Source organism: Phyllostomus discolor, chromosome 6 (genome assembly GCF_004126475.2).
Source record: "Phyllostomus discolor isolate MPI-MPIP mPhyDis1 chromosome 6, mPhyDis1.pri.v3, whole genome shotgun sequence".
Classification (NCBI taxonomy): Eukaryota; Metazoa; Chordata; class Mammalia; order Chiroptera; family Phyllostomidae; genus Phyllostomus; species Phyllostomus discolor.
This window is the reverse complement of record NC_040908.2, coordinates 136,183,729-136,209,044: the sequence shown is the minus strand read 5'-3', so window position 1 is coordinate 136,209,044 and position 25,316 is coordinate 136,183,729. Positions and strand designations below refer to the sequence as shown.

Sequence of the window (25,316 nt, the reverse complement as noted above, 5' to 3'; positions counted from 1 at the left end):
CTCACCCCCACCCCCACCCCCACCCCTACTCCAAAGTAGTGTGTCATCTAGCTGGGGCAGCTGCAGGACCTGATTAGGGAATTGCCCCCAGGGGCCAGACATTTAAGGAACAGGCAGCCTCACCTTTAAGGCAAAGGAAGAAGACTGGCTAGTTGACAGCCTCGGCACTAACCTCGCCTCCAAAGCTGCACTAGCCTCACCTCCGAAGCCGTGGACACAGCGTTTGAGTGATAGGAGAAACTGGTCACACGAAGGTAAGACTTCCCTTGTCCCTCAGGAAGGGGCAGAGCCTGCTACCTTCTGGGCCCAGAGAGGGATGGCAGGAGCTGGGACAGAGGCGGTGTCAGAACCCAGGAGGAGAAACAGGGCGGGTGGAGGTACATCAAGGTGGGGCAGGGGGTAGAGTCTGGCCTCAAACTGCCCAGCTCACAACAGGGCTTGCGGGGTCCTTGGAAGGGCGCTGGACTGGGACATCAGGAGGCCAGGACTCCAGTCGGAGTGACCTTGGGCAGGTTCTACCTCTCCGACAGCGGTTGCTCCTGTGCAGAGCAGAGGTTGAAGAGCTGCCACGGCGCTGGTCAGGTTGAAGGCGGCAGGTGCCTGCCTCCGTTGAGATGCTGTGGAGCTATTAATGAGAACGGGGAAACTCGATGAGCGGGTGTGGAGAAACCCCCAAGATGTAGGAGGTGACAAGGGGGCTGAGTAGTGTATGTATTAAACCGCCTGACATGTAGAAAAGGGGACGAGGTCAAAGCCATTCTCATTGTCACAAAGGAGCCTGGAGACCGCCAGTGCTCACCTGCTGGGGGGAGGCTGAAGGGGGCAGGCTCGAGAGCGGACGGGAGCCTCTGCGTGAGGATGTTTATGCTATGTTACTGGTTAACTATGTGACTGAATTACCAGTTCAAAAAAAAAGTATAAGAAATAAAAACTCAACCTCTGTCTTGACTTTGTCACCAACGGAAGAGCTGTAGAAGTGAGCCGTCATCTGCCTCAGCATTCCGCCGATGCCAGGGGTCCCCAGGGCCCGGGAGGAAAATGCACGGCTCCCTCACGGGGCCTGCTACAGCACGGCTTAGTCAGGAGGCTCCCTCCTAGGTCTGACTTCATTCCCTTCCGATGAAACTGCCAGGCCAGCACCGCCTCCCTAGTTCCACGTAGCTGTCAAGAGCAATCCACAGCTCACTGGGTTTGCCAGATAAACCTAGACCCTGCATCCTCTCTCCCTGAATGCGGAATGGGTTAGGGCTATTCCATGGGGGATGAGCCCATCAGTCCTTGTAACCAGGCTGGGAAAGTGGGATATAAAGGGATGAGAGGGGCCAGGGAGAAGAGGTTGGCTGTCCGACTTCTCACCCTCCCAGTGCAATGTCATTGTTCCTTATGTCCACCTGCCTTGTCCCCTGCATACATGTGCACACACATGAACATTTCTGAATCTCCCTCCTACTCCCCTCCCTGTCCTCCCAGGTGAGGACCCACGTCTGCTGTCACCATGACAACCATTCACCACTCCAAGCAGATGATGCAGGAGCACGTGTCCATGGAGTTCTCCAGCTCCACCACCCACGTGCAGACCTTCTCGCAGACCACCAAGGTCGTGGGAGGCAAGTGGAATGGGGAGGAGGGGTCAGCAGGGGGTAATCTGCCTTCCTCCACATCCAGCCCCTGGGCGCCTGGGTCTTTGTGACTGCTGGGCCCCTCGAGAGCCCGAGACACTGACAGCCACTCTCTCCCATCCTGCGCTTCTAATCTGTGCTTTGATAAAGCTTCAGCAGGCTGGATGTTCACTCATAGATCTGCTGCTCTCCAGGAAAACAGCTTAGGAAAAACCCATCACATGGCTGTGTGGGAGTGACCAATGAACTCTTAGATGCTTGAGGGACTCGGAGCCATAGGTAAACACATGTATCTCCAATGGGAGGGTTTCAGCACTGAGGAAGTTAGGGAGGTAGCTGCCTTGCCTACATAGGAGTAATGCTGACCCTGCTCCACTTAAGAGTTAGAAGACTTTGAACTGCCAGTGGAGAGCGGATGAACAGGTAAACAAGTGACCCAAGCTTCCAGGCTCTCAGCCCTTGGGGACCAGACCTGGGAGAGAGAAAGCTGAGACATGGTCTCCGAACAGAACAGATTGTTTTAGTCATGTCTCTAGGGAGAAGTGATTAAAAGATGGCCAAGGGCCAGGATATTGAATATCCGGCCGCCCAGGCATTGCCCCGCCCTCAAAGTCCTGGAGAGACTGTCCTGCAAAGTCCTCTGTGCACAGAGGTCAAAGCCAGATAAACACGCTATATACCAAGCCCCCCAGACAGTGAGGCAGAGCAAAGAGACAGCGGGAACTTGAGACCAGAAATTGCAAATTCCAGTGATTATGGAGTAACTCTTAGCACTAGCTGCACGTTACAGCCATTTTAGTATGGCGGTAAGAGGAAAAGGAATGAAAAAAATAGCAATACCTGAGCCTCACCCAAGTGTTAAACCAGGTGTGTGTTTCTTTTTAAAGCTCTCCAGAGGTTCTAATATGCAGCCAGAGTTTAACACCACTGACTGAGAGGGTCCAGGCAGGGAACACAGATGCGTGGAAGAGACTGAGGCGGATCAGAGAGGACGTGCCCCATCTGAAGGGCGGCCATATTCACCTCCCACTGGTTGGTACCATGTGGGCATATGAGAACCCAGAAATCTGAATTTTTTTCCTGAAATCTCACAGTTTTTAGATATAGGGCTGCTTTTTGTCTCAACATTGCAGAGGTTAAACAAAACACAGGCACAGACCTGGTGCAGCCTGCCTGCTGCTTGTTGGAGACCTCCGATCACTGTTTAACAGCAGGCCACGGGACTTCCCAACACGTGTTTCTCTTCTCAGTCGTTCAGACTGGTGGGATAGTGAAGGTGCTTCCTTTGCTGGGTCGTTGTGAGGATTAAATAAAATAATCTCTGAAATGTGCTTAGCACAGTCAGTGTCAGACATATGGAAAGGACTCTACGATTCAGAGCAATTGTTATTAACTCACCAGCCAACAAGATTCTGTGTGGTGTTGTTTATATTGAACGAACAAGTTTTTGTTCCCCGAATATAAAGTTGTATTACCGCATTGAATATGCTCTGTCAATAATGAGTTTCCCAGACAGAGACTCCCACTGGACTGGGATTGCTTCCTGTCCCTCACTCAGGCATCACTTCTCCATGGCACTGAAGGCTGAGCCCACAGAAGGGCAGGGAAAAGGCCCACAGCAGAGCTCAGCTAGCTACCAGGCTTTGCAAGCAGGAGCAGGCCAGCCCCTCCTGATGCTACTGAGGGACTTCCAGGAGAGAAGCACAAAAAATCAGGAGATTCCCAAAGAGATCTGACTGGTGTGGTTCAGTGGGTTGGGCGTCCACCCACAAACTGCCAGGTCATCAGTTCGATTCCCAGTCAGGGCACATGCCTGGTTACAGGCCAGGTCCCTGGTTGAGGGCGTGTGAGAGGCAACCAGTTGATGTTTCTCTCGCACATCGATGGTTCTCTCCCTCTCTTTCTCCCTACCTTCTTCCCCCTCTCTCTAAAAGTAAATAAAATTCCCCAAAGAGAAGTCTCCTTAAAACAAACAAAAAAAACCCGACTCAGGTCTTTGGCTCCAAAACAGTGCTGGACTATTGAGGGGTGGGAGAGACACGGGCTCCCCCTGGTGGTTGAAGGTTGCCATACTAGAATACAATGACCCTCGGACTGCAAGGGCCTCCTTACGTGTCCAAAGCTGGTCCTGCCCACGCTGGCCTAAAGTGCCCCGCTATCACCTCAAGAAAAGGCCAGCTTTCTAGTCCCGGCCTGAGCTCCGCCTGGAGCTCATTCTGACCTCTCACCAGCTGCTTCAGAGGAAGTCGTGACAAGGAAGTCATCGAGCACTGTAGAGTTCTTCAGTTTGGTGACTCGGAGTTCCAACATCCCTGAAGGCGAGAGTGTCCCCGAGTTCGTGGAGAAGCCTCGTCCAGTCACCGCGCCTGAGGGTGAGTCATCCACACTTCCTGTCTCCCCAGACCCGTGGGTGCTTCCCTGTCTTCCCCAGTGCCCCAGCCACCCCACCACCATCCCCACCGTCCCTTAATACACGAGCACAGACAGAGCCAGGCCCAGGGTCCCTCTCCTGCCTGGGCTGGGTGAGATCCCTGGAAGGAGGCAGAGAGCAGACAGAAGGTGCTACCCGGAGGCTAAGATGTGAACCTGTGTCCTGTGCCCACTGCAGGGGATAAAGCTGTGTTCCGAGCCCAGGTGCAGGGAAACCCCAAACCCAACATCTCCTGGAAGAGGGAAAGCGGCATCCCCATCAAGGAGTCCGCCAAGATGTTCTACGACGGCATTAACAAGGAGCACGTGCTGAAGGTGTGGGGCCTGAGCCTGAGATCCAGTTACCCATGAGGTCCCTCTCTCCTCTGGGCAAGCCGCAAGTCTTCTCGCCCACAAGAGTCACAGCAAGACCCCAGAGTGGGAGATGGGAAAAGAGGTCGTCATCGCCCTAGAGATGGGGCAGGATAAGAGAGTCCATTCAGGAGCTGGGGACCAAAATGAGCAGGGGACCAAAATTAGGGGTTGTTCAATCCTCCACACGTGCACCCATCACTCAGCGCCTCCCTCATCTCCCCAAATAGGCCCTCCTTTCCCACAGAAAGTCTCCCTGTGGTCCCCTGCCCTGTCCTTACTAATGGTCTGACTCTGATCCAGCTGGAGCCACTGACCACAGATGACTCTGACAACTACAAGTGCATTGCAAGCAATGAGCATGCAGATGCCATCTACACCGTGTCCTTGCTGGTGACAGAGGGTAGGCCAGCCCCCTCCTCCTGGCCCTTCTTCTTAAGGAACAAACACCCCTTCTCTGACCCTGCCCCTCTCTCTGCCTTCAGGTCAAGATAAACTGGATTTCAAAAAGATGTTGAAGAAGAGGTGAGGCTGGGAGGAGGCTCCCCTGCCCAGAGGCTGTCCCCCCACCCTCCAGGCTAGAGCTTCCTGAAGGCCTCTCAACAGGGCTCTGATTTAATGGCCCAGGCTCCAAGAAGCCAGGGAGCAGGGTGGGGTATCTGAAGGTTAGGAGAGGCTTCCTCTGTCTTTGGAGGGAGTTGCTGAGTCCAAGCTTGGCACCCACCTCCTCCCAGGGCTCCCCCTGCTCCCAAGAAAAAGCAGAAGAAGGTGACAGATGAGAAGGAGATGCTGGAGATTTTGTCCAAGGTGCCCAAGAAGGACTTTGAGAAGGTCTGCATGGAGTACGGTTTCACTGACTTCCGGGGGCTGCTCAAGAAGCTCAAAGGGATGAAAAAAGTAGAGGTGGAGGTCAGTACCCATCTCGGGGCAGGGGTCGGCAGGATGGGCCTTGGTCTCACCCAAAGTACTAGCGCCCGTGTGTCTCCTGGCCTGCACACACAAACCCAACGGCATATACTCTCCATGGAAAAAGCAGGAAAGGAACTCAATTTACCTTTTACCTCTCCTCTCTGCACCACTCCCTAATATACATGCATGGACCTGGAGTCAGACAGGCCTGGCTGGATTCAAATCCTAGTTCTACTGCCTTATTAACTGTGTGAATTTGGGCATCTCTCTGAACCTCAGTTTCCTCATCTGCCAAATGAAACTTATACTTTCCTGTTTAATTTGTTTTTGTGTTGGTATTGTCATTCATTTACTCAACCAGCTTGTCGTTATTAAGCATCTACATTGGAATTAGAAAATCTGTGTAATGGGCCCAGGACCATAGTGACTGTCCTGTGAATGATGGTGCTTTCCTCACCCCCCTGCCCAGCGTATCTGCCTCCCCCTAGATCTTCCAGCTGGTCAGTGGCAGGAGGTAGGGGGAAGCACATCTGTCTAATCAGTCTAGTTGTTTCTCCCCAGACCCTTGGGGTGCTCCTCCAGCATTGGGGACACAGACTGGGCAGGCTTCAGGTGCCCCTGACACTGCCATTTTATTATCACAATTTCTCAGGCCATCCGGATTCTGAAGCCCCTGGAAGACATAGAGACCAAGATTGACACCACGGTGACCTTTGACTGCATCATGGAGCTGAAGGATCCTAATATCAAGATGACTTGGGTCAAGGTGGGGGAGCACCTCTTCGGGGCCCACCCCAGCAATAGCATTTCCTCCCCGCATCCCTCCCTTTGCAGACCCTCTCACAATCCATCCCGTGTCCTCTCTTACATCCCATTGAGGGGGTGCCTGCTGGTATGGCTGAATCTGCCTGGAAGCTGGGCTCTGCTCTTAGCTGTTCTGCCACTTTGCTGTTTAACTTGAGGCATTACTTTCCTCACTCTATGCCTCAGTCTACCCATCTGAAAAGGCTGGATTAGATGGCCCTTGAAGTCACTGAAGATCTGTGCCCCTAAGAGAAAGCATCTAATGACCTCATGCATGTTAAGAGTTCAGGCCTTAGGGAAAGCAGGGAGGCTGGATCCCACTGAGCCGGATGATGAGGCCGGAGAGATCTTAGGGGCCTCTGGGTGCATTTTAGGCCCTGAGAGAAGTAGGCATGGCACCTTCCAGCTCAGACTAACCTTGGGGACTAGTCTGAAAGTCTCCTACACCACTGCAATCAACTTTTCTATCTATTGCATGAGACAGGGTACTGAACCATTGAGGATCCAGTACTCCTTGGGCAAGTATGACGTGAAGCAGGTGGGCACCAAGTACATGCTGGTTATTACCAACGTGACCATGAACGATGCAGGCATCTACACCCTGAATGTGGGCGACAAGCGGATGGCTGCAGAGCTCAAAGTGCTGGGTATGAATGTGGGCATCAGAGGGTACCAGGAGGACAAAGTCAGGGTCAAGAGGGAGGAATAGCCAAGGATGGGGTTCATGGGGAAATGGAAGAGAGGACTGTGGGGCTATGCAGGAAGGGCCTGCGTGAGGGTGGGAGTTCATGGAGCAGAGAGACAACTGCCACGGCCGGTGTAGTAGAGTGGTGAAGGGCACCACCTCTGGAATGAAACTACTGGGACTCAGATCTCAGCTTCTGTCACTTATGAGCTGTGTGATTTGGGGCAAGTTATTTAACTTTTCTTAGCCTCAGTTTCCCCAACTGCAAAATGGGGAATAATTGCAGAATCTACCTGTGTGGGAATTAGATGCCTTCATATGTGCACATTGGCTAAAAGAGTGCCTGGCACATCTCCAAAACTACACAAGTGCTTTTTAAAACTGCTGTTGAAATCAATCGGGAGGAGACCGTATAAACACCATGAGAGGGGACTCCGGGATTCACAAGCAGGATGAAAGGAAGGATACTTTCCCCAACTGTGGGCTATAGGAGGCCAATGACACCTGGCTCTCTGTGTCCCCTTCTCCATCCCACTCCTCAGGAGAGACAGGGCTGCAGTCCAGTGACCGCTCCTCCTACTTTTTACTGCAGATGAGCCATTGAAGTTCCTGGGAGAGATGAAGCCGGTGAAGGTGACAGAGCGCCAGACAGCGGTATTTGAGATCCGCCTCTCCAAGAAAGTACCTAATTTTGTGTGGAAGTTCAATGGGAAGGAGCTGAAGAGGGATGACAAGTATGAAATCACAGTGTCGGAGGATGGTCTGACCCACACACTTAAGATTAAGGATGCCAGACTCAGTGACAGTGGCGAGTTCTCCGTGGAGGCAGGGGACCTGGTACAGAAGGCCCAGCTCACTATTGACCGTGAGTGGTTGAGCCAGTTCTTGAGGGGTGGGCTTTATGCCACAGCAACGTCCATGTGGGTAGTCATCCATCCACCCACCCATCCACCCATCCATCTATCCATCTACCCACCCATCCATCTCCTCTTTGCATGGCCCTGTAATGGGTACTAGAAAGAGAAAGGGTTCGCCTCTTCACTGACTCCCAGTCTGGTTGGAAAGGCACATGTGGAAATGGAATTTGAACAGAAGTTCTTAAGCAAGGAGCCAAGATACACTGGGGTCTTATTGTCAGCTGGGAAATCATGGGCTGAGAAATTATTAGCCTCTATGGCCCTAATATCATATGTGACAACACATCACTCTTGACTACTCACATTCTTATAACTCGTTCAGAGAATCACACATGATGGTGGGTACACCAAGAAGCATGTCTCACATGTGAACCCCACTCAACACATGTGACATGGAGTTATCGTTACTGTGATGGAGGGAGACACAGAAGCTGTAGGAGCCCAAGAAGAGGCACCACCTGGCAACATCAGAAATAATATGATGAGATGGTGGTCAAGCTTTACCTAGAAGAACAAAAAGTAGTTCAGCCTTCAGAGAAGCGGGGAGAAGAGAGGACATTCTCAGCAGAGGGAATGGCATGTGTAAAGACTCAGACACTAGGGAGACAATGCAATTATGGCTGGAGTTACGAGGGGGCATTTATCCCTCTTTACAAAAGAGGAAAGTGAGACTTCAGAGAATGAACGCATTACATACAGGCAGCTGGGTGTAAGGGGCAGAGCTGGGGCTCTCCCTGCCACGTGCCTCCACGTCACCCATCCCTGCGTTTCCTGGGGCCAATAAGAGGAGCAGAGCAGCCCATAGCTGCAGAAAAGGGTGTAGGAGGTTGGGGGCAGGCCCAAGTGTTTCTCTGTCTGCAGGCATCCCCATCAAGTTTGTGAGCACCCTCAAGAATGTGCGTGTGAAAGAGAGGAGCCGGGCGTGCCTTGAGTGTGAGCTGACATCCAAGGACGTGACACTGCGCTGGAAGAAGGACGGGCAGCTGCTGGCGCGTGGCACCAAGTACAGCATGAACCACGAGGGCAAGCGGGCAGAGCTGATCATCGAGGATGCACAGCTCAGTGACGGTGGCGAGTACACTGTGGTGGCCATGCAGGACGGGGACCCCACGGAATACTACAGTACTGCCACGGTCACCGTGGAGGGTACACACCCACCCTGTCAGTCCCCACCGACGGAGCCCCCGACCCGAACAGTTCCCTGTTCTGCACCCCTACTGACTCCGACCCTCCCCCAGACCGTGATCGATTTCTGCCTCCCCACTCTGACCACCCCAATCTCCCAAATTCTGACCGTCTCGACCTCGCAGGCCCTGAACATCTCTACCTCCAAGACCAGTGATTTTCAACCAGTGTGCCACAAGAATTTTTAAAGCACGAACTCCCTGACTATTTAGTCAGGGGCACTGACCTCTTTTCCCTTAGACTGTCAAATACCAAAATGACAACAGCCAACACAACAATAGTCACCCAATGTGAATGAATCAAAATTACACCTGTTTTCTTTTGTCATATCATCAAAAAATATGTTTTGGTGGGCTGCCAAATTTTAGTCATGAGTTTGTGTGTGCCATGAGATGAAAAAGGTTGAAAATCACTGTCTCCCCATCTCTCATAAAACTCTATGCAAAATCCCTTGACTTCTTTCATCCTTGACCTCCAGCCTCTGGCTGTCCCCCACAACCATGATCATTCCTCACCCCTTACCCCGAGCAGCCCCTATTTGCTAGCCCTGACCATTCCCCGCTGACCCTTCCCACCTGCAATTCCCAATAACCCTGGGCATCCCACAGACCAGCAAAACCACAGTTCAACATCCCGACTCCACTAACCACCTGTATCCCCACCATCTAGTCCCCTTCTTTGACCAAGCACCCTAAGTGCCCGCTGGCCATTCCGTGATAATCAGCTACCCACCCACCTCCCGTTAGCCATCTCCCAGTCTTCCTGGTCACCAGTTCCCAGTGCCGCAGCCTTTCCCTGAACCCTTCACCTACTTGCTTCCGTCCCCACACTGACCATTCCCCAGTCGCCCCTTGGCCATTTCCAAACCTCCTGCTCATCATAACTGATTTTGACAGATGCAACACACCGGCCCCTTCCCAAAGCCCCTGCCCCCTCTCTCCCCAGAGCGTCTGGCCACAGTGAAGAGCGGGATGTCTGACGTGCACGCGCCCACCGGCACCCCTGCTGAGCTGTGCGTAGTGCTGAACGACGAGAAGGTGGAGGGTGTGTGGCTGAAGGACGGCAAGGAGGTTGGAGCAGGGGCTAGGGAAGGGGCCTAAGGAGGGAGGGGTTCAGCGGGCATACACTCACACTCATGCCCACCCCTCGCCCCCCCAGATCACAGACTTGCCAGGCGTGCAGATCGTGAAGCAGGGTGCGGTGCATAAGCTCATCTTCCCCAATATGGGCCCTGAGCACGAGGGCAAGTACACATTCCGGGCCAAGGGTGCAGAGAGCGAAGCCTCGGTCTTCATTGCAGGTAAGGTTGCCACCACTGTCCATGAGCCCCAACCACACCTGCCTTGCCCACATGCTCCTAGCTCCTTGTCCACCCCTCGACACCTCCCCTATCCCTACTGGGCCAGCCTTCCCTACTGCCCCTCCCTGCAGACCCTCCTACCATCGACCCCTCGGTCCTGGAGGCCCTGGCCGCACACCCCGTGACTGTGAAGGTGGGTCACACTGCGCACATCAAGGTGCCCTTCCGGGCAAAGCCACTTCCCAAAGTGACTTGGTACAAGGACGGTATGGAGGTGACAGAGGAGGAGCGCGTGTCCATGGAGCGCAAGGACGACCAGGCTCTGCTCACCATTTCCAACTGTGTGCGGGAGGACAGCGGCCTTATCCTGCTCAAGCTCAAGAACGACCATGGCTCAGCCACAGCCACCGTGCACCTCAACGTGCTGGGTGAGGGCAGGGCCCTGGCTGGGCTGGGCTGGGCTGAGGGCACCCACTGCTCGGTGCCCAGGGTAGGAGGCAGACCGGAGACAGAGTTGGAGTTCGGGTCGAAAAAGGGATTGGAATGCTAGCTTTGTGGCCAGAAGCCCCACTTGCTAACTGGGTAGCCCTGGGCAAATCAATTAACCTTCCTAAGCTTCAGTTTCTCTTGTGGAAGAGGGTGATTTTCTTTTCTTTTCTTTTTTTTTTTTTTAGTATCTATTTCAAGTGAATAAAGCACATAGCAGAGTGCATAGTACATAATAGGCCTTCAAATGTTACTTAAGTACTGTTATTGACTTGGAGAGGAGGGTGTGATTGGACATACAGTGGCAATGAGGTAGAAGAGAGGTGAGATTTTAGGGATGGAAGTGAGGTTGGTTGGGAAGAGCACTGGGGTTGGAGGGGAAATAGAGTGAGGGGAAGGGGCACAGGGTTGAGGATAAAATGAGGTTGGAGAAAAAGGTGGAATAAGGGTGGGAATGGGATTTGAGATGGGACTGAGCATAAGAATAAGGAAAGAGGTGGGAAGCTGGCCTCAGTGAACTCACATTCCACACGCAGCGCACACACACCGTCACCACCTCCCCCTCCTGCGTCTCCACCCAGCTGTGGCAGGTTTGGGTTTCAGTTCAGTTTAGCAGCAAGACTTAGCACCTCCTCTGTGTTCTCAGTCCTGAGGACACAGAGGTGAAGTATCCCCATCAACCCCTCAGCCCCAAAGGAACAGAAGCTGGTAGACAGATACTTATGAAAGAAGGCAGACTGTAATGCCAGAGAACACTGATGTTCTGGAAACTCGGACAAGGGTCGATCTTGTCTGGAAGGGGATGAAGGGGGATCTGCCAAGGCCCCTCAGGTCTTTAGTCCACCCACTCCTAGGCAGGCAGGAGTCTCAGGGAACAAGGATCGAACTCTGGATATGTCTTAGAAGGAGAGGCAGTGGATACAGGGAAGAGTGAGGGATCCAGAAAGTGCAGAATCTAGCTGTGTTCCAGTCTGGCTGGACCTCTGACCCTGGGCTCCGAAGCCCCATCCTGATTCCGTCCTCCGTCCTCAGACCGCCCCAAGCCTCCCCAGGGCCGCGTGGAGTTCCTGGAGCTGTCGGGCGACTGTGTGCACATGAAGTGGAAGGCGCCCAAGGACAACGGTGGGCGGCCCGTGACTCACTTCGTCGTGGAGCGGAGGGCCGTCGGCAAGAAGTCCTGGGTCAAAGTGGGTGAAGTGGACGGCAAAGTCACCAAGTTCTCCACCAACAAAGTGGAAGAGGGAAAAGCCTACCAGTTCCGTATCCTGGCCGTCAATTCGGAAGGAGTGAGCGACCCCCTGGAGACAGATGAAGTGTTTGCAGGAAACCCCATCGGTCAGTGAGGTGGCCCCGTGCTCGGTGGGGAGCTCAGGGGTCAGGATGAGGCCCTTTAGCCAGGGAGGAATGAATGCTGATCTGCAGGGCATTCCAGGGGTTCATTTCTCAAGCCACCCCACGAGACAGATGGGCTCCAGAGTGAGAGCCAAACATCGCTGGGGGTGGGAATTTTCAGCTTTTTCCCCGTCAGAGCGCATGCAAGGCACACTTCTGTGCGCATGCCCAAAACTGCGCGCAGTTCCCAGAGCCCGACTCCGCCTGTCTCTCGCTCCAGAAATCACCCCGACGCCGAGTGAGAGGGATGTCACTTTAGAGATAACTTTGCATGCTAGAGAATACCTTATCCGTGCTAAGTTTTTTCCAGAGAGAATCCTTGACAACGTCAACTTCTCAGTTATGATTAGTAATTAATTACTCACCACACTTCTTCCAGCTGATCTCCATGTCCCAATGTATCAAGACAGTACCTGAAGAGCTGGGACACTGGGGGTGACACAGGTTGGGAGGTTCCGGTCGGGGATGCTCAATCTTGGCCACACGTTAGAATCACCTGAAGGCTTTTTTAAAATGCTGGTGCCTGGCCTCCACCCCAGGCCAATTAAATTAAAGTATTTAGAGGTAGGAGCTAGACATTAGTTATCAGTGGTGGTTTGTTTCTTTTTTTCTTCCCACTTCATGTTAATGTGCAGAGTTAAGAATCATGTGTTTTTAAAAATATATTTTTTATTTTCAGTTACATTTGACATACATCATTATATTAGGCTTGGCTGTACATCCCAGTGACTAGACATTACACAACTTAGTGAGTGATCTTCCTGATAAATCTCCCACCCACCCAACACCCTTCATAGCCATTAGACTGTTATTGGCTGTATTCCCTCTGCTGTACTTTACATGCCCATGACTGTTCTGTAACAACCAATGTGTGCCTCTTAATCCCTTCACCTTTTTCACCCATTCTCTGTTCCACCTCCCATCTGGCAACCATTGAAATGCTCTCTGTATCATTTCGGTTTGAGTCAGTTTCTGTTCTGCTTGTTTGTTTATTTTGTTTTTTAGATTCAATTGTTGACAGATACGTATTTATTGCCATTTTATTGTCCATATTTTTTTATATTCTTTTTTTTTAACTTCCCGCTTCATATTATTGTGCAACCAGATTAAGAATCATGGGTTCAAGGTTTTGTTTTGTTTTTCAAGGAGGGGGCCAAAGGTCGGCAGGGGGTTGGGCAGTAGTCCATATGCCTCTCTCCTAACCTTTGCCCTCTCTCCATCCCCCAAAGAGCCCCCTGGCCTTGCCTCCCAGCCTCAAGTGACTGATGTGACCAAAGAGTCCGTGACCATCACATGGAACGCCCCCACCCAAGACGGGGGAGCCCCAGTGCTGGGCTACATTGTGGAACGGAGGAAGAAAGGCAGTAACCTGTGGGTGCCATTCAACAAGGATCCCATCCAGGGTGAGTTCCTTGGGACAGAGGCCCAGGAGGAGCTAAGGGAGGTTTGGCTGGATGGACCTGGTACCCTTGCTGCTCTGAACGTACTGCCTCCCCCAGTTCATTTGGAATTTTAAGAGGATCCCATGACCCCCTCTTTCATGCCCTCTTACCCTGTGGACCTCCCAGCCTCGTGACCCTTCAGATTCCCATTTCAGGCACCAAGTGCACCGTGGATGGTCTCCTGGAGGATACGGAATATGAATTCCGAGTTATAGCTGTGAACAAGGCAGGCCCCGGACATCCCAGCATGCCATCCAACTCAGTGGTGGCCAAAGACCCTGTCAGTGAGTGTGGGGCTGCCAGGCCACTACACATCGTGGAGTTAGCCCCATTCACGGTGGAGAGAGAGGATTTCTTCTCTGGGAAAGTCTAACAGGGGGTGGGGGGGGGATATCAAAGAGGCTTCACTTTCTGGAAGCTGCCAGCCTACAGGAGGAACAGAATTCAGACACAAAAGAAAGCCAGCAAATAAAGACCGAGAACCAGGTTAAGAGTCAGGTTGGGAAAAAACTTTTTTTATTAAACTCTGAGTATTTCTGGTATTGGGTGAGGGAGTAGAAGTGCGGTTGTGGATGAAGTAGGGGTGCTTGGTAGACAGTTGGGAGGGCACTAAGTTTAGGAGTTGAGGTGGCGTACTGCAGGTGAATGGCTGTGGTGGAGATGGGTGAGTTAAAGGTTGGGGTTTTGAATGTAGGGGGTTGGATGTGTAGAATAAGTTGAATTTTGAGGATACCGACTTCAAGAGTGAAAGTGTTAGGTCCATGAAAGAATTGCATTTGGAGATTGTTGAGTGTGCAAGGCCAGGTATTGAGGGGAGGGTGTGTACTGGGGGAGTTGGCGGTAGAAGCTATGAAGTTAGGTTTCAGGGCTGTTGAGTGTAGGCACTGGCATAGGGTTGAGTGGAGAAGAGTTTGGGGGCTGAGCAGATGCGTCTTTCACCCCAGAGCCCCCCGGCCTGGTGCAGGGCCTACACGTGTCTGACTCCTCCAACTCCAGCATCTCCCTGGCCTGGCGGGAGCCTGCAGAGGGCGACCCGCCCTCCGGTTACATCCTGGAGATGCGGGCTGAAGACACCAAGGAGTGGTCCAAGTGCACGAAGATCCCCATCTCAGGCACCTGCTACACAGTGGGAGGCCTCACTGAGAGGCAGAAATACTTCTTCCGCATCCGGGCTGTGAATGAGGCTGGGGTCGGGGAGCCTGTGGAGCTGGACGAGGGGGTCCGAGCCATGCCACCACCAGGTGAGAATGCAGAGAGCCGGGGCTGCAGGCCCCTGTATCCTAGCCTGCAAATCTTCCTCTCTGGGACCGCATTCCACAGGGGAAAACTGGGCCATGCTGTGATCAAGAAGTCACCCATACTTACTGTGCCAGGACAGAGCCGGGGTAACCTTAGGGGCCTCCTTCCCCGCCCCAAAGTCATTATGTACCAAACAGTATCCACTGTGTACCAGAGGAGGTTTGAGGGATACAGAAACAAGGAAGACACTGGAACTGCCCTCAAGGATCTTCCATATAATTAGAGGAAGACAGATGAGGAAAACCATGTGCCATAGTGGTTCAGGGCTGTCAGATGTCTGTATGGCCTACAACAGGGCCATGAAGGAGGAGAGGCTGGGAAAGGCTTTGGAGGGGAGGCTTAAGGCTGAGTCTTCCGGAAAGAGAGGTCCATGCCCCAGCCTCTCTCTCCTCCATCTCAGCTGCACCCAAGTTTGACCTCAGCGCCCGGCTGAAGAGTCACATGGTGGTTCGTGCGGGGACAGCTCTCTGCATCCATGCTGCCTTCTCTGTGAGTCATTCCTGCCCCTGGCCCCAAATGCCCACCATTTAACCAAGATGGCAACCGTAGCTCTCACAGTCTCTGCTTCTGCCCCTTGCCAGGCACCTGACACTAGAGCCTGGCAGGAGGAGACTCCTCAACACTGGGGAAGGGCCTGTCCCCGAATACCACCTGCATGACCCCTGAAGCCATTTCCTGTCCCTATCAGGGCTCACCGCCACCCAACGTGATCTGGCAGAAAGATGGTGTCCCCACCAAGGGCAGGGAAACCATCACCAAGGGCAAAAACCACTCCCAGTTCCTCATCAACAGCACCAAGCGCTCTGACTCGGGGGTGTACCGCATCTTGCTCCAGAATGAGTTTGGAGAGGCACACTATGACATCCATGTACGAGTGGCAGGTATGCCAGTGGGCAGAGGCCTCAGGGAGCACCACTGCACACTCCCCCAAATATAGTTCCCACTGCTGCTTGAGTGCTACCACTATAAAGTCATGCCTTAAGGTAGTGAAGGCTTCTTTGGTGCCTCAAAGTAAAACTTCATCAGCCTTTGCCTTAATGGGGAGGGTAGTTTCAGCTTTTCCTCACTGTCCTGAAGCCCCAGGGGCATTGAACTAGGACCAAGCCCTCATTTCAGTTCCTGCAGTCTTATCTAGTGAGCTTCAGGACATGTTCAGAGTAGGTCCAATAAAACCAAGTAGAGAATGGGTGACAGGCAGGAGGGGCAGAAGAGGATAGTCCATTAAAAATTTGGGCAACCTCTTACAAAGGGCTGGCAGCTTTAAATAAAGCCCTCAACCCCCAAGTGATGAAGGGATGAACTTCTACTGAACAGTGACTATATGCCAGGCACTTTATAACAATTCTCTGATAGTTATTGTTAGCCCTACTCTGCAAATGAGGGATTAAGTCTCAGAAAAATAAGTAATTTGCCAAGTTCACGGGGCTAGTAGATGACAGAGCTACACTTCAGAAACAAATATTTCTGACTCCAAGCCATCAGCTACTTAAGACTCAAAAGCCTTGGCAGGTTGGGCGGGGTGGGGGCGTAGTCCTTGAAGCTCCCTAGGGTGGCTGAGGGACCCTCTGACCGTTTCAGATTTCCCCCGGCCTCCCACAAACCTACAGCTGTTTGAGGAGGTTCCCAACACGGTGACCCTGACCTGGAACCACAGCCCCGACGTGCAGGAGGACGGGGAGGCCCACTACGTCATCCTGAAGCGGGATGCCAGCACCGCCACCTGGTTCACCGCAGCAGAGCGCGTCTTCAGCAACAAGTACACGGTGACGGGGCTGCTTCCTGGCAGGAAGTACTACTTCCGGGTGTTGGCCCGGAACGAAATCGGTGACAGTGACCCGCTGGACTCCAAGGATACTTGGCATGTCAACAAGGACAAGAGTGAGTCAGGGTATTTGGGGGTTCAGATTACATCTAAGGTCTCTGATGCTGGAGATGACAGGGGTCGGAAGGGGTACCCAGGACTTGAGGTAAAATCAGAGAACCATTGAGGGTGGAGGTGAGTGTTGGGAAGATGAGCAGAGAAGTCAAGGTCAGGAAGCCTGGGGCAGAAGACACCTCTGAGGTATACTGAGGGGTGGGACTAAGGTGGAGGTGGGGAGACACCCTTGGGGACTGAGTGGCAGTGTTGGGCCAGAGGGAGGGGCATGGGTGTAATGCTGAGAGCGGTCCTCTCTGAGCCCAGGGGCTGAAGGGGGTGAGGACCAGAGAGAGCAGGGAGCAGGCATGAAGTCCAGCAACAGAGGGGAGGAGGGCTTAAGGGTAGGGATAGTGTCAGGAAATGTGAAATGCAGGGCTAAATAGGAGAGCGCTGACCCCCTTGGGGGCTGGGATGACATCGAGGAAAGTTTGGAAGGGTATTAAAAGCAAGATAACAGCTGTGGTCTGGGAAAGAAGTCTAGGACTCCAAGGCCTGGAAAAGCAGAAAACCCTGCAGACCTGGCTTGGGTTGTGTAGCCCTGAAGTGGCAAGGGGGTGGGAGGGGGGTGGGAGGGGGGTGGAAGGGGAACTTTAGGAAGAAGTAAAAAGCCAGTCCCCAGAGTTGGTGGCATGTGGGACTCTAACCCAGGTCATGGGGGTTCCATGAGCTGGGTCTCAGGGGTGCCTTCGGCTCTCTGAGGTGGCAAGTGGTGGGTAGGGCCCTGGAGGTGTTCACAGCCTCTGCATCCCACGTGCAGTCGAGGACCTGAGCGCCAAGCTGAAGCCATACCAGGAGAAGGACTGGCGCCACGCGCCACGCTTCCTGACTCCGCTGAAGCCACACACGGTGCTGCGTGGTCAAGACTGCACCATGACCTGTGCCTTCCTTGGGAATCCGAGGCCCACAGTGACCCTCTACAAGGGCGACGTTAACATCACGGCCAACTCCAAGTTCTGGTACAACTCTACCAGTGGTGTCTGCACAATTGTCATCCCAACCTGTACGCTGAAGGACAGCGGCGAGTACAGCGTGTTGGTGGAGAACGAGCTGGGCAAGGACCGCAGCAGCTGCACGCTCACCGTCTATGGTGAGAGTGCTGTGGACCCAGGCGGGGGATGGGGGTGGGAGGCAGGTTGCTTCCCCGCTGGGGCAGAGGCACAAAATGGCAGTCTTGTGGGTTGTTGACCGTCTTCCTATGGCTGGCAACGTTTTTACTTAATCTGCCATCAGGTGGTGTAAACATTAGCCACAGTTGGTGCCCGTCTCCACCCTCAGTGTCATTTGTTAGGTACCTGGCCGCTGCAGACGTGGGAGCTTGTAAACACTTCGCAGATGGGTTTGCAGTCCCTGGGAGGCCTAGACATGACTGGAAAAAGACACTGAACAGGCCTAAAACAGACTCACCAATCACATCTCTCTGGCAGGGTCATGGGAGGAATCTTGACATCACAAATGTTTGCAAGTGATTTAAGATCGAAAACCACTGGCCTAGTATAAGGACAGATGAGAGGCACAAATGGCGGAGGACTGAAGGGAACTAACTAGTGGAGACCCTCCCTCCACGCACATGTGCCATGTTTTTGCTCATGTGCACATATGTAGGGAAATATCTTATTCCTTCCTACACAGTCTACTGTCTTCACAGCTACACAGCTAGGAGCATGAACTCTCTGGCAAAGCTGACTGCCTGGTTCCCTCTGGCTAAACTCCCTCCTGACTTTCCCACTATCCTCTTGATAAAACCCAACCAACAGAGGCTCCTCCCCCACCTCAACTACCTCTTCAACTTCATCCACCACTCCCTGAACTCTCCGTGGCATTCCACCAGTGTCCATGGTCTCTATGGTTACAGACCTTTTTCATCCTGTTATAGATGCCTTTTCCTTGGGGAAAGGACCACAAGGAAGAGGCATCAAAGGAAAGGCATCCACAAGGAAAGTCAGCTAAGTGCCTGGCACACTGAGGTGACACCTTCAGAGTGTGGCTGCTGAACTGGGTGACCAGGGAAGGCACAAAACTAGACCAGGGAAGGCACAGTGGGAGATACCTAGCTTTTACGCCACACCTGGAGAGACTCCTGACCACTCCATTCTGGCTGTAAGCCCATGGACCCAGGGCCCTGGCTTCACCGCTGACCAGCCCTGTGACCTTGGCAAGCCACTCTGAGCCTGCTTCCTCTACTTCCTAGGCTTACATGAGATAGCGCATGGAAGTGCCTGGCAAATACTAAGTGCTGAATAACTGGCAGCTCTTGGCTACACACATTCAGCTGGCCTTGGGAGGCTGGAGCTGGGGCCTACCCCAGGGAAGAATTGAGGGTCCCAGGCAGGGTCCAGTCCCTGGTTTCTGCACAGTAACTACAAGTCCAGCAACGTGGAGGTTCCCTTGCCCGTGACATCACTAAACTAACATATGTTTGGTTTGTTCTTTCAGACAAAGATGACAAGTCAATTTTAGCATCAGTCACTGAGAGTCTACAGAAGAAATCAAAGCACCTTATGTGAGCACCAGCCCAGTCCGGGCACCAGGTTGTTGTGACGTGGGGCCTCTTGGCCTGTCCTCTGCATGGCCCCAGTAAGGGAAGCCCAGCTTGCTCTCTGGTGCTTGTCAATGTAAACATTCAGCGAAGGGACGGGACAATAAACTGACCGAACTCACCCTTTCCCGTTCCTCAGGATGGTGTACAGCTGGTGTACATCAGGGACCAAGGAGGTGGAAGTGAAGGTGGAATGGGGATGCACCGAGGCTGCTGAGAGCCTGGTCCAAACCCACCCGCGTAGGCAGTGACCAGCCGCCCTTTTGACTAGGTCTTTGCCCCACTCCGACCCCCCGTGGCTACATGGTACCCTCCCATCTTCTCAGGGTTTAGGTGGGCAAGACTTGCCTGATTCATCCTTTCCCCATCCCACTCCCTCCCATTTCTTCACACCAGGTAGGTCTGTCATCAGAGTTCTGGGGTTTAAAGGGATCAGGACCTCGCCTCTTTGGTGTCCAGGGTTCCCACTCTTTGAGAACAAGGGCATCCCAGAGCTAGAAAGAATTACTCATCCAGCTCTAGGTTTCAAACTTATGGGTTGGCAGTGGAATCTTTCCTTTAAAAAACTTTAGGAAGCTACAGGGTTTGAAACAAGGATAACGGGCTTTGAGCCTCCCTCCTCCACTTATATTTTTGCTGTCTCCTACCAGAGATCTCTGTAAAAACCTTTTGTTCAAAGTCACTGATTCATCCAACACCCACAAGGGACTTGAGTTGCCTTCTATCATACCCCCACAACTGTACAACCCCTCTACTGATGGCGTATTCAACACCGCCCAAGGCTTCCCTTTAGAATTCTGGGTCAGAGCATTGTCCATTAAGATGCAAATGTCCCTGGAGTGTGGGGGACACGTTATTCTGCCAGGGCTTCACATCAAAAGTATGAGTCACCCAGTCTAATTCCATTCCTCCCAGCTGTTCAACTGAGCCCAAGTCTAAGAAGAGAGACGATGGTTGGAGGGAATCTGGATCATTTCAGAGCAGGCAGCAGGTCTGGGGTGAGGCAGGGAGGAAGTGGGCAGCAGAAGGACGCTGGGTAACTAAGGGTCACCAAAGGTGCTGGGCACCCATGCACGGGCAAGGGCATCAAGGACAAATTCGGATGGTGATAAATACCACCCATCCCCCATCCTCCTGAACTACATCCTCACCCACACACATGACCGGGGAAGTGAGACCCATTCCAAACAGCAGTGTTACTGGAGCCAGGGAGCCGGCCTGGCACCAGGATACACTGGCCAGTACTGTGACCCAGGCTGTGAGGACACCCAGGGCCCCTGGCTCTGTGCCCCTCCACCCTGCTCTCCAGGACGAGCATTTGCCATGCAGACAGACAAGCAGGGAGTCAATAGCCCTTGGTTTTTATTTTTATTTTTTCGTATGAACAGTAAAGGACAGAACTGTCCCATCTTTGCTCACCTTGCATTGAATGTGCCTCGGGTCTTAGGACCCTAGAGTGTCACTGGAGCCACCCCACCCTTGCTACCAGTGCAGGAGTGGCAGGGAGGTACGCAGTGGGGGAGGGGGTTGGGCAGGGGGGGTTCCCAGCTCTCTGAGCCAGGCTCAGCACCCCCTCAACAGCTCCCTGAGGCCTCTCCCTATAGGATTTTAACAGACAGCAGAACAGACACAGATGGCAGAGGGAGACTCGGGCTGGGAGACAGATTGCACACACATGGAACACACAGGCTGGCCCCTTCCTTTGGCGTGGTTCACCCTAGCCCTGGGGGTAGGGTCTGAGGGTGACGATGTGGGGCCTGAGCTCTGGGCTGACCTTTGAGAGAGATGGGACCAACGTGAATCCTTAATACCCGGAGCTCCCAGGCCAAAGAAGTCCCCTCTTGCCTACCTGGACAGACACCTTTCCACCCATCACACAGAAACTGAGATTGTTCAAGTAATAAGAATAGATGAGGGAAAGGGAGACTCCACCCCTACCCGATTTTCCCAACTCAGGGCCTTCAAAGAGGGCTTTAAGCCCTGGCACAGATTTCTCCCTCCCCTTCAACTCTGCACGAATCAGAAAGAGTGGAAGGGAGTGAGCCAGACTCTTCCATCTAGTAGAAGGGGTGGGGAGGTCAAGAAGCTGAGCACCATCACAACCCCAGAAGGGTTCGACAGTCCCAGTGGGGCAGCATTGAGGAGATGTCTGCTTCTGGCCCCAGCAAGGAGCATTAGTCCAGCTCCTTTTAGCTCTGAGCATTGTCCTGGACCACTAGCTTTGCTAGAAAGATCCTTTCCTGCTCACCCCCTCAAACTTGTACATTTTCCAGGCGGCACCTGCTGCCTCAGGCTGGAACTCCAGCCATCCTGAAGCACCTCTTGCAGGTTCCCAGGTTCTGGACCCCAGTCCCAAGAAGAGAGGGGGTGACCAGACCCTAGCCCCTCAGTTGGCCTTGCTCAGTCTGTAGTCTTCCACCGGCTCCCGGCTCTCGACAGCTGACAGGGCAATGAACATCTGGGCGGCATAGTAGGTGGACATGATGAGTGCCTGCGAGTAGGGCACGGGAAAGCAGAATTTGTCGACAGCGATGATCACGTCTGAGATGATAAAGAGCACAGCGCCACTGCACGCTGCCAGCTCAGTCCAGCGCCAGGCTGCCTCGCCATACCGTAGCCCTGCCATAGCCCGCCAGCCCATGAAACTGATAAGGGCCACATAGGCCCCCACCAAGTAGGTGAAGGCACCTGAGAGGCCCGGGTAGAGGAAGCCATAGAACAGGCCTGCCAGCACTGCTATCACCAGACCTGTCCGGAGAGCCAGTGGCCGAATGCCGAAGGCTGAGGCGTAGAGCATGTGGGCCACAGCAAACATCAGTAGACCTGGGAGTGAGAGAATGGGGTGGGTGCTGAGGGCAGGCTCGGGGGAGCAATGAGTAAGAGGGGCTGGGAATGGGAGTATTTGGGGTAACCCAGGAGCTGTGTTTTGGGAAGAAGAGGGGTGGGAAGAAATCTACAAAGATTGCCCCCTCCCCACCCCAGCTCCCCTGAGGAACTCCAGACCTGATCGCCAGATCACCAGCAAAGTCATCCTCCAACAGGGGCCCCACAGTTGTTGGTCTCAGAGCCCCTTGGATTCCCAATATTCTTGTTCAAAAGCCCCCCAAATCCCTGACCCTCTAGGACTCTCTAGCCCCCAACCCCAGGATTCCTCCCAGGTGGCTACTGCAGCAACTGACCGTGCACAAAGTAGCCCTGGTCCTGCCAAATGAGGAAGGCATCACCTAGGGCAGAGAAGACGAGCCCCACAAAGATGCGGACGGCACTGGGGCGGGCCAGCAGGAATCCTAGGCCATGGGCCAGAAGGAAGAGCCAGAGGCAGAAGATGGGCAGGCACTTGATGAGGGCGCTGAACCAAGATGGGCTGGACGAGGGCAGCCAGAGCACAAAATACACACAGGTGGCCTTGAAGAAGGGCACCAGCTTGGGTCCCTCACTCTTCACCTGGAGGACACAGGACAAGGGCAGCACTCAGAGCTTGGGAGTTCAAAAGGCCATAGGAGAGCTCCAAGCCAGCATCTGGCCTGTCTTCAGCCCAGACACTCACCCCAGAGAAAGGCCCGCCTCCCAGATGGGGAGGACCAACACAAAGAAACCAGTTTGGCCTTTCCCAATCAACCAGCAGAATGTGAACAAGCCCATCACTACCCTGAGGCTCAGTTCATTAGGAAGGAGAAGGGCTCCACAATTCCGGCTGGCCATACCCATTCTTGGCCCTGGGGCAGGACCAGAATGGTCACTTACTAGGCAGAAAACAGTCCCCTGGGATAATGTCCCCTCCTGCCCCCCTCCCTTTCCCTCCCCAAAGCCCCTTTAGCCCCTGTTTGCCAGCATCAGCCCTCAGCTGTCTGAATGGAGTGCAGTCACCAGGAAACCACAGAGACGCCACAACTGGCCAACTCGTGATCTTCAGCAGTGGGGCCAGGGCACAGACTTAGGGCCCTGGCAACACCAGGTGAGTGCCAGGAATGTGTGAGGTGGTGTGCTGCCAACCACCTCAAGCCCCAAGGCTCTCTGTCAGCCAGTCTGCTCCTAAGCCTCCACTCCAGCTGCTCTAGGGTAAAGACAACCATCATGAGCAAAGACAGTAGACAGGGATACTGGCTAGGGAAATAGAGCCCGCAAGTTGGGAACAAGAAAACTGTCCCTGAAACACCAGCAATTTCAGGGATCTGAGGGTTGGTGGTGGGTGTCAGTCTCATTTCCCAGACAAGAGCAACTCAAGACACATCAGAGAGGCAGGAAGGCGTGAGGGTTCTCTTCCCAGCTTTTGATCTGAAGCCAGCAGAGAGGCTGGGAGGAGATGGGGAACTAAGAGAGGGAAGTTAGAGCAGCTGACTAGGTCTCAGCCAGATTAAGGGGGGGAGGGCAGCTAAAGAAAGGTTGTATCCAAGGTCACCGAAGGCTCTCTCCAGGCTGAGGGACTGGGCTGCTGCAGATATTCTGAACATATGATCCCCTGAAACTTCTTTCCTTGGGCTTCTGGTACAGAGTCTCTTAGCCTCATTCAGAGAAGCTGAGGTGCCCTGTATACCCACACTCTGCCCAAAGTGACTGCCAGTCTGGGTGAGCTGTCCAGCACAGGGCTCAGGGGACACACTCAGATTCCCAGACCACCAGTTACCTGGGGACTGATCAGACAGTGATGAAGGAGGTAGGGAAAAGGAAGATGGGTAGGTCCAGGGGCTTAGCCTGCCTATGCTCTGCTGGGGTGAGAGCTGGGAGAAGAGATGACTAAGTCTCTCCTCTGGAGATGCCACCATCCAGGCTGGACAGGGCAGGGCACAGGCACAGGAGGAGCCTGAGGGAGATGCACAGCCCGCACTGTCCCGAGGACTCCTCAGCATCCACCTGCCAGCTCTCCGAAGCATCAACGTCTGCTCCATACCCCTTCCCCAGCCCCATAGTTCCTGGAAGAAATAGGCAGTAGTAGCTGGAGACACTCTGACAGTCATAGAGAACCCAGCACTACAGGAAAGGGGGGGGGAAGAGACAAAGGTTAGAGCTGAAAAAGTCGAAACAGGAAGAGGTGTCAATAGAGAATGATCCCACTTCCTCCAGCGTGTTATCGAGGATGCTGAGACTCACGGGCGTCCCGTCCACCACCGCCCCAGACTTGTTTATAAAATGAGGAAGGGGAGGAAACAAATCTGGGACAGGATTCCCAGGAGGGCCCAGTCATCCTCCTACCCTCCCTCGCCCTCTCCCACGCCTCCACGCAGAACTCGGCAGCAGGATCCTGTACCCTTCCTGTCCTCTACAGCAATCCCCGCCAACCCGCGCCAGACACACACAGATCAACAAAGTCACGCTCCGGAGTCACGTGCCCACTGTGTCCCTCCCTGCCTCGGACCGGCGGGGGGCCCCCGCGGAGGAACGGCGCCGTGGGTCTGCAGAGCCGGGAGGCCCTGACAGCGACCGCCTCCTGCCAAGGTACGCGGCCACTGCGGGACCCCCTGCCCTTCCTCGGCCCCCAATGGCTTGGCCTGCCTCACTGCAGTCCCCAGGCCGGTGGGCTCCGGCAGAGCAGAACATTGGCTAGCTCGCTTGCTCGTTCACTCACCACGGTGACCGGGGACACCATGGCGGCGGCAGCGGCAGCGGCGGCTGGCACCCTGCTCTGTGCTGCAGCAGCCAGGACGTGCCTGTGGCCAGGTGAGGAGACGACCAGATAACAAAGACCTGGGTGACGGACAGTACCTCCAGCGCGCCGGGCGCTGGGGGTTCTGTCTGCGATCCCCACGACGTCATCGCCGACCGGGCCAATGAGGTGGCTGGAGCGGGTGGGGGCGGAGCCAGGCTGGAAACACTGGCGAGGCCCCAGGGTCTTTGGCTCCAAGGGGAAGGAGGGTGAAGGGACCTCCAGGGAAAGCGACGGCAAGGTGTCTCAGAACAAAACGTAACCCCGGTTCCTGGGTGATAAACCGAGGTCGGGTGAGACACAATCATTCTTGTCCTGCACTCACGGCTACACACATTTTCTCATAACCAGGCTATGAAAAGCAAAGACAGGTTCCCTTTAGCCTTTAAATATGCAGTCCAC

At 53.8% G+C, this 25,316-nt stretch overlaps 2 protein-coding genes across 3 annotated transcripts; one reads left to right on the top strand and one right to left on the bottom strand.

The window, feature by feature from the left end:
• Positions 1–72: 72 nt before the first annotated feature.
• Positions 73–19,411, top strand: IGSF22 (immunoglobulin superfamily member 22). 2 transcript variants are annotated; one of them, XM_036029132.1, is made up of 23 exons: positions 75–254; positions 1,471–1,607; positions 3,851–3,991; positions 4,228–4,364; positions 4,704–4,803; positions 4,886–4,925; positions 5,135–5,309; positions 5,962–6,075; positions 6,598–6,760; positions 7,391–7,663; positions 8,577–8,861; positions 9,846–9,970; positions 10,059–10,200; positions 10,332–10,628; positions 11,719–12,021; positions 13,308–13,481; positions 13,676–13,804; positions 14,465–14,761; positions 15,220–15,308; positions 15,508–15,700; positions 16,398–16,697; positions 17,495–17,824; positions 19,171–19,411. In XM_036029132.1, exons 2-23 carry the CDS (start codon positions 1,496–1,498, stop codon positions 19,239–19,241), a joined length of 3,990 nt encoding a protein of 1,329 aa, XP_035885025.1. In that variant the 5' UTR covers positions 75–254; positions 1,471–1,495; the 3' UTR covers positions 19,242–19,411. The 2 variants fall into 2 exon arrangements, with proteins under 2 accessions (XP_035885024.1, XP_035885025.1); XM_036029131.1 differs by lacking the exon at positions 19,171–19,411 and having other exon boundaries at positions 73–254; positions 17,495–18,104.
• Positions 19,412–20,617: 1,206 nt separating this feature from the next.
• Positions 20,618–25,017, bottom strand: TMEM86A (transmembrane protein 86A). The gene is made up of 3 exons (XM_028514562.2): positions 24,837–25,017; positions 22,453–22,717; positions 20,618–22,096 (listed from the first exon to the last, which is right to left on the bottom strand). The coding sequence occupies exons 1-3, from the start codon at positions 24,855–24,857 to the stop codon at positions 21,660–21,662; spliced, it is 723 nt and encodes a 240-aa protein (XP_028370363.1). The 5' UTR covers positions 24,858–25,017; the 3' UTR covers positions 20,618–21,659.
• Positions 25,018–25,316: the final 299 nt, after the last annotated feature.

Bases quoted from the DNA above. Each gene is read 5' to 3' on its own strand.
- IGSF22 (XM_036029131.1), top strand. From the start codon at position 1,496: ATGACAACCATTCACCACTCCAAGCAGATGATGCAGGAGCACGTGTCC. The intron at 8,862-9,845 runs GTACACACCCAC...CTCTCTCCCCAG, and splicing joins TGCCACGGTCACCGTGGAGG to AGCGTCTGGCCACAGTGAAG. The intron at 15,701-16,397 runs GTATGCCAGTGG...TGACCGTTTCAG, and splicing joins CATCCATGTACGAGTGGCAG to ATTTCCCCCGGCCTCCCACA.
- TMEM86A (XM_028514562.2), bottom strand. From the start codon at position 24,857: ATGGTGTCCCCGGTCACCGTG. The intron at 22,718-24,836 runs GTGAGTGAACGA...TGTGTCCTCCAG, and splicing joins TGGTGTCCCCGGTCACCGTG to GTGAAGAGTGAGGGACCCAA. The intron at 22,097-22,452 runs GTCAGTTGCTGC...TCTCACTCCCAG, and splicing joins CCAGGGCTACTTTGTGCACG to GTCTACTGATGTTTGCTGTG.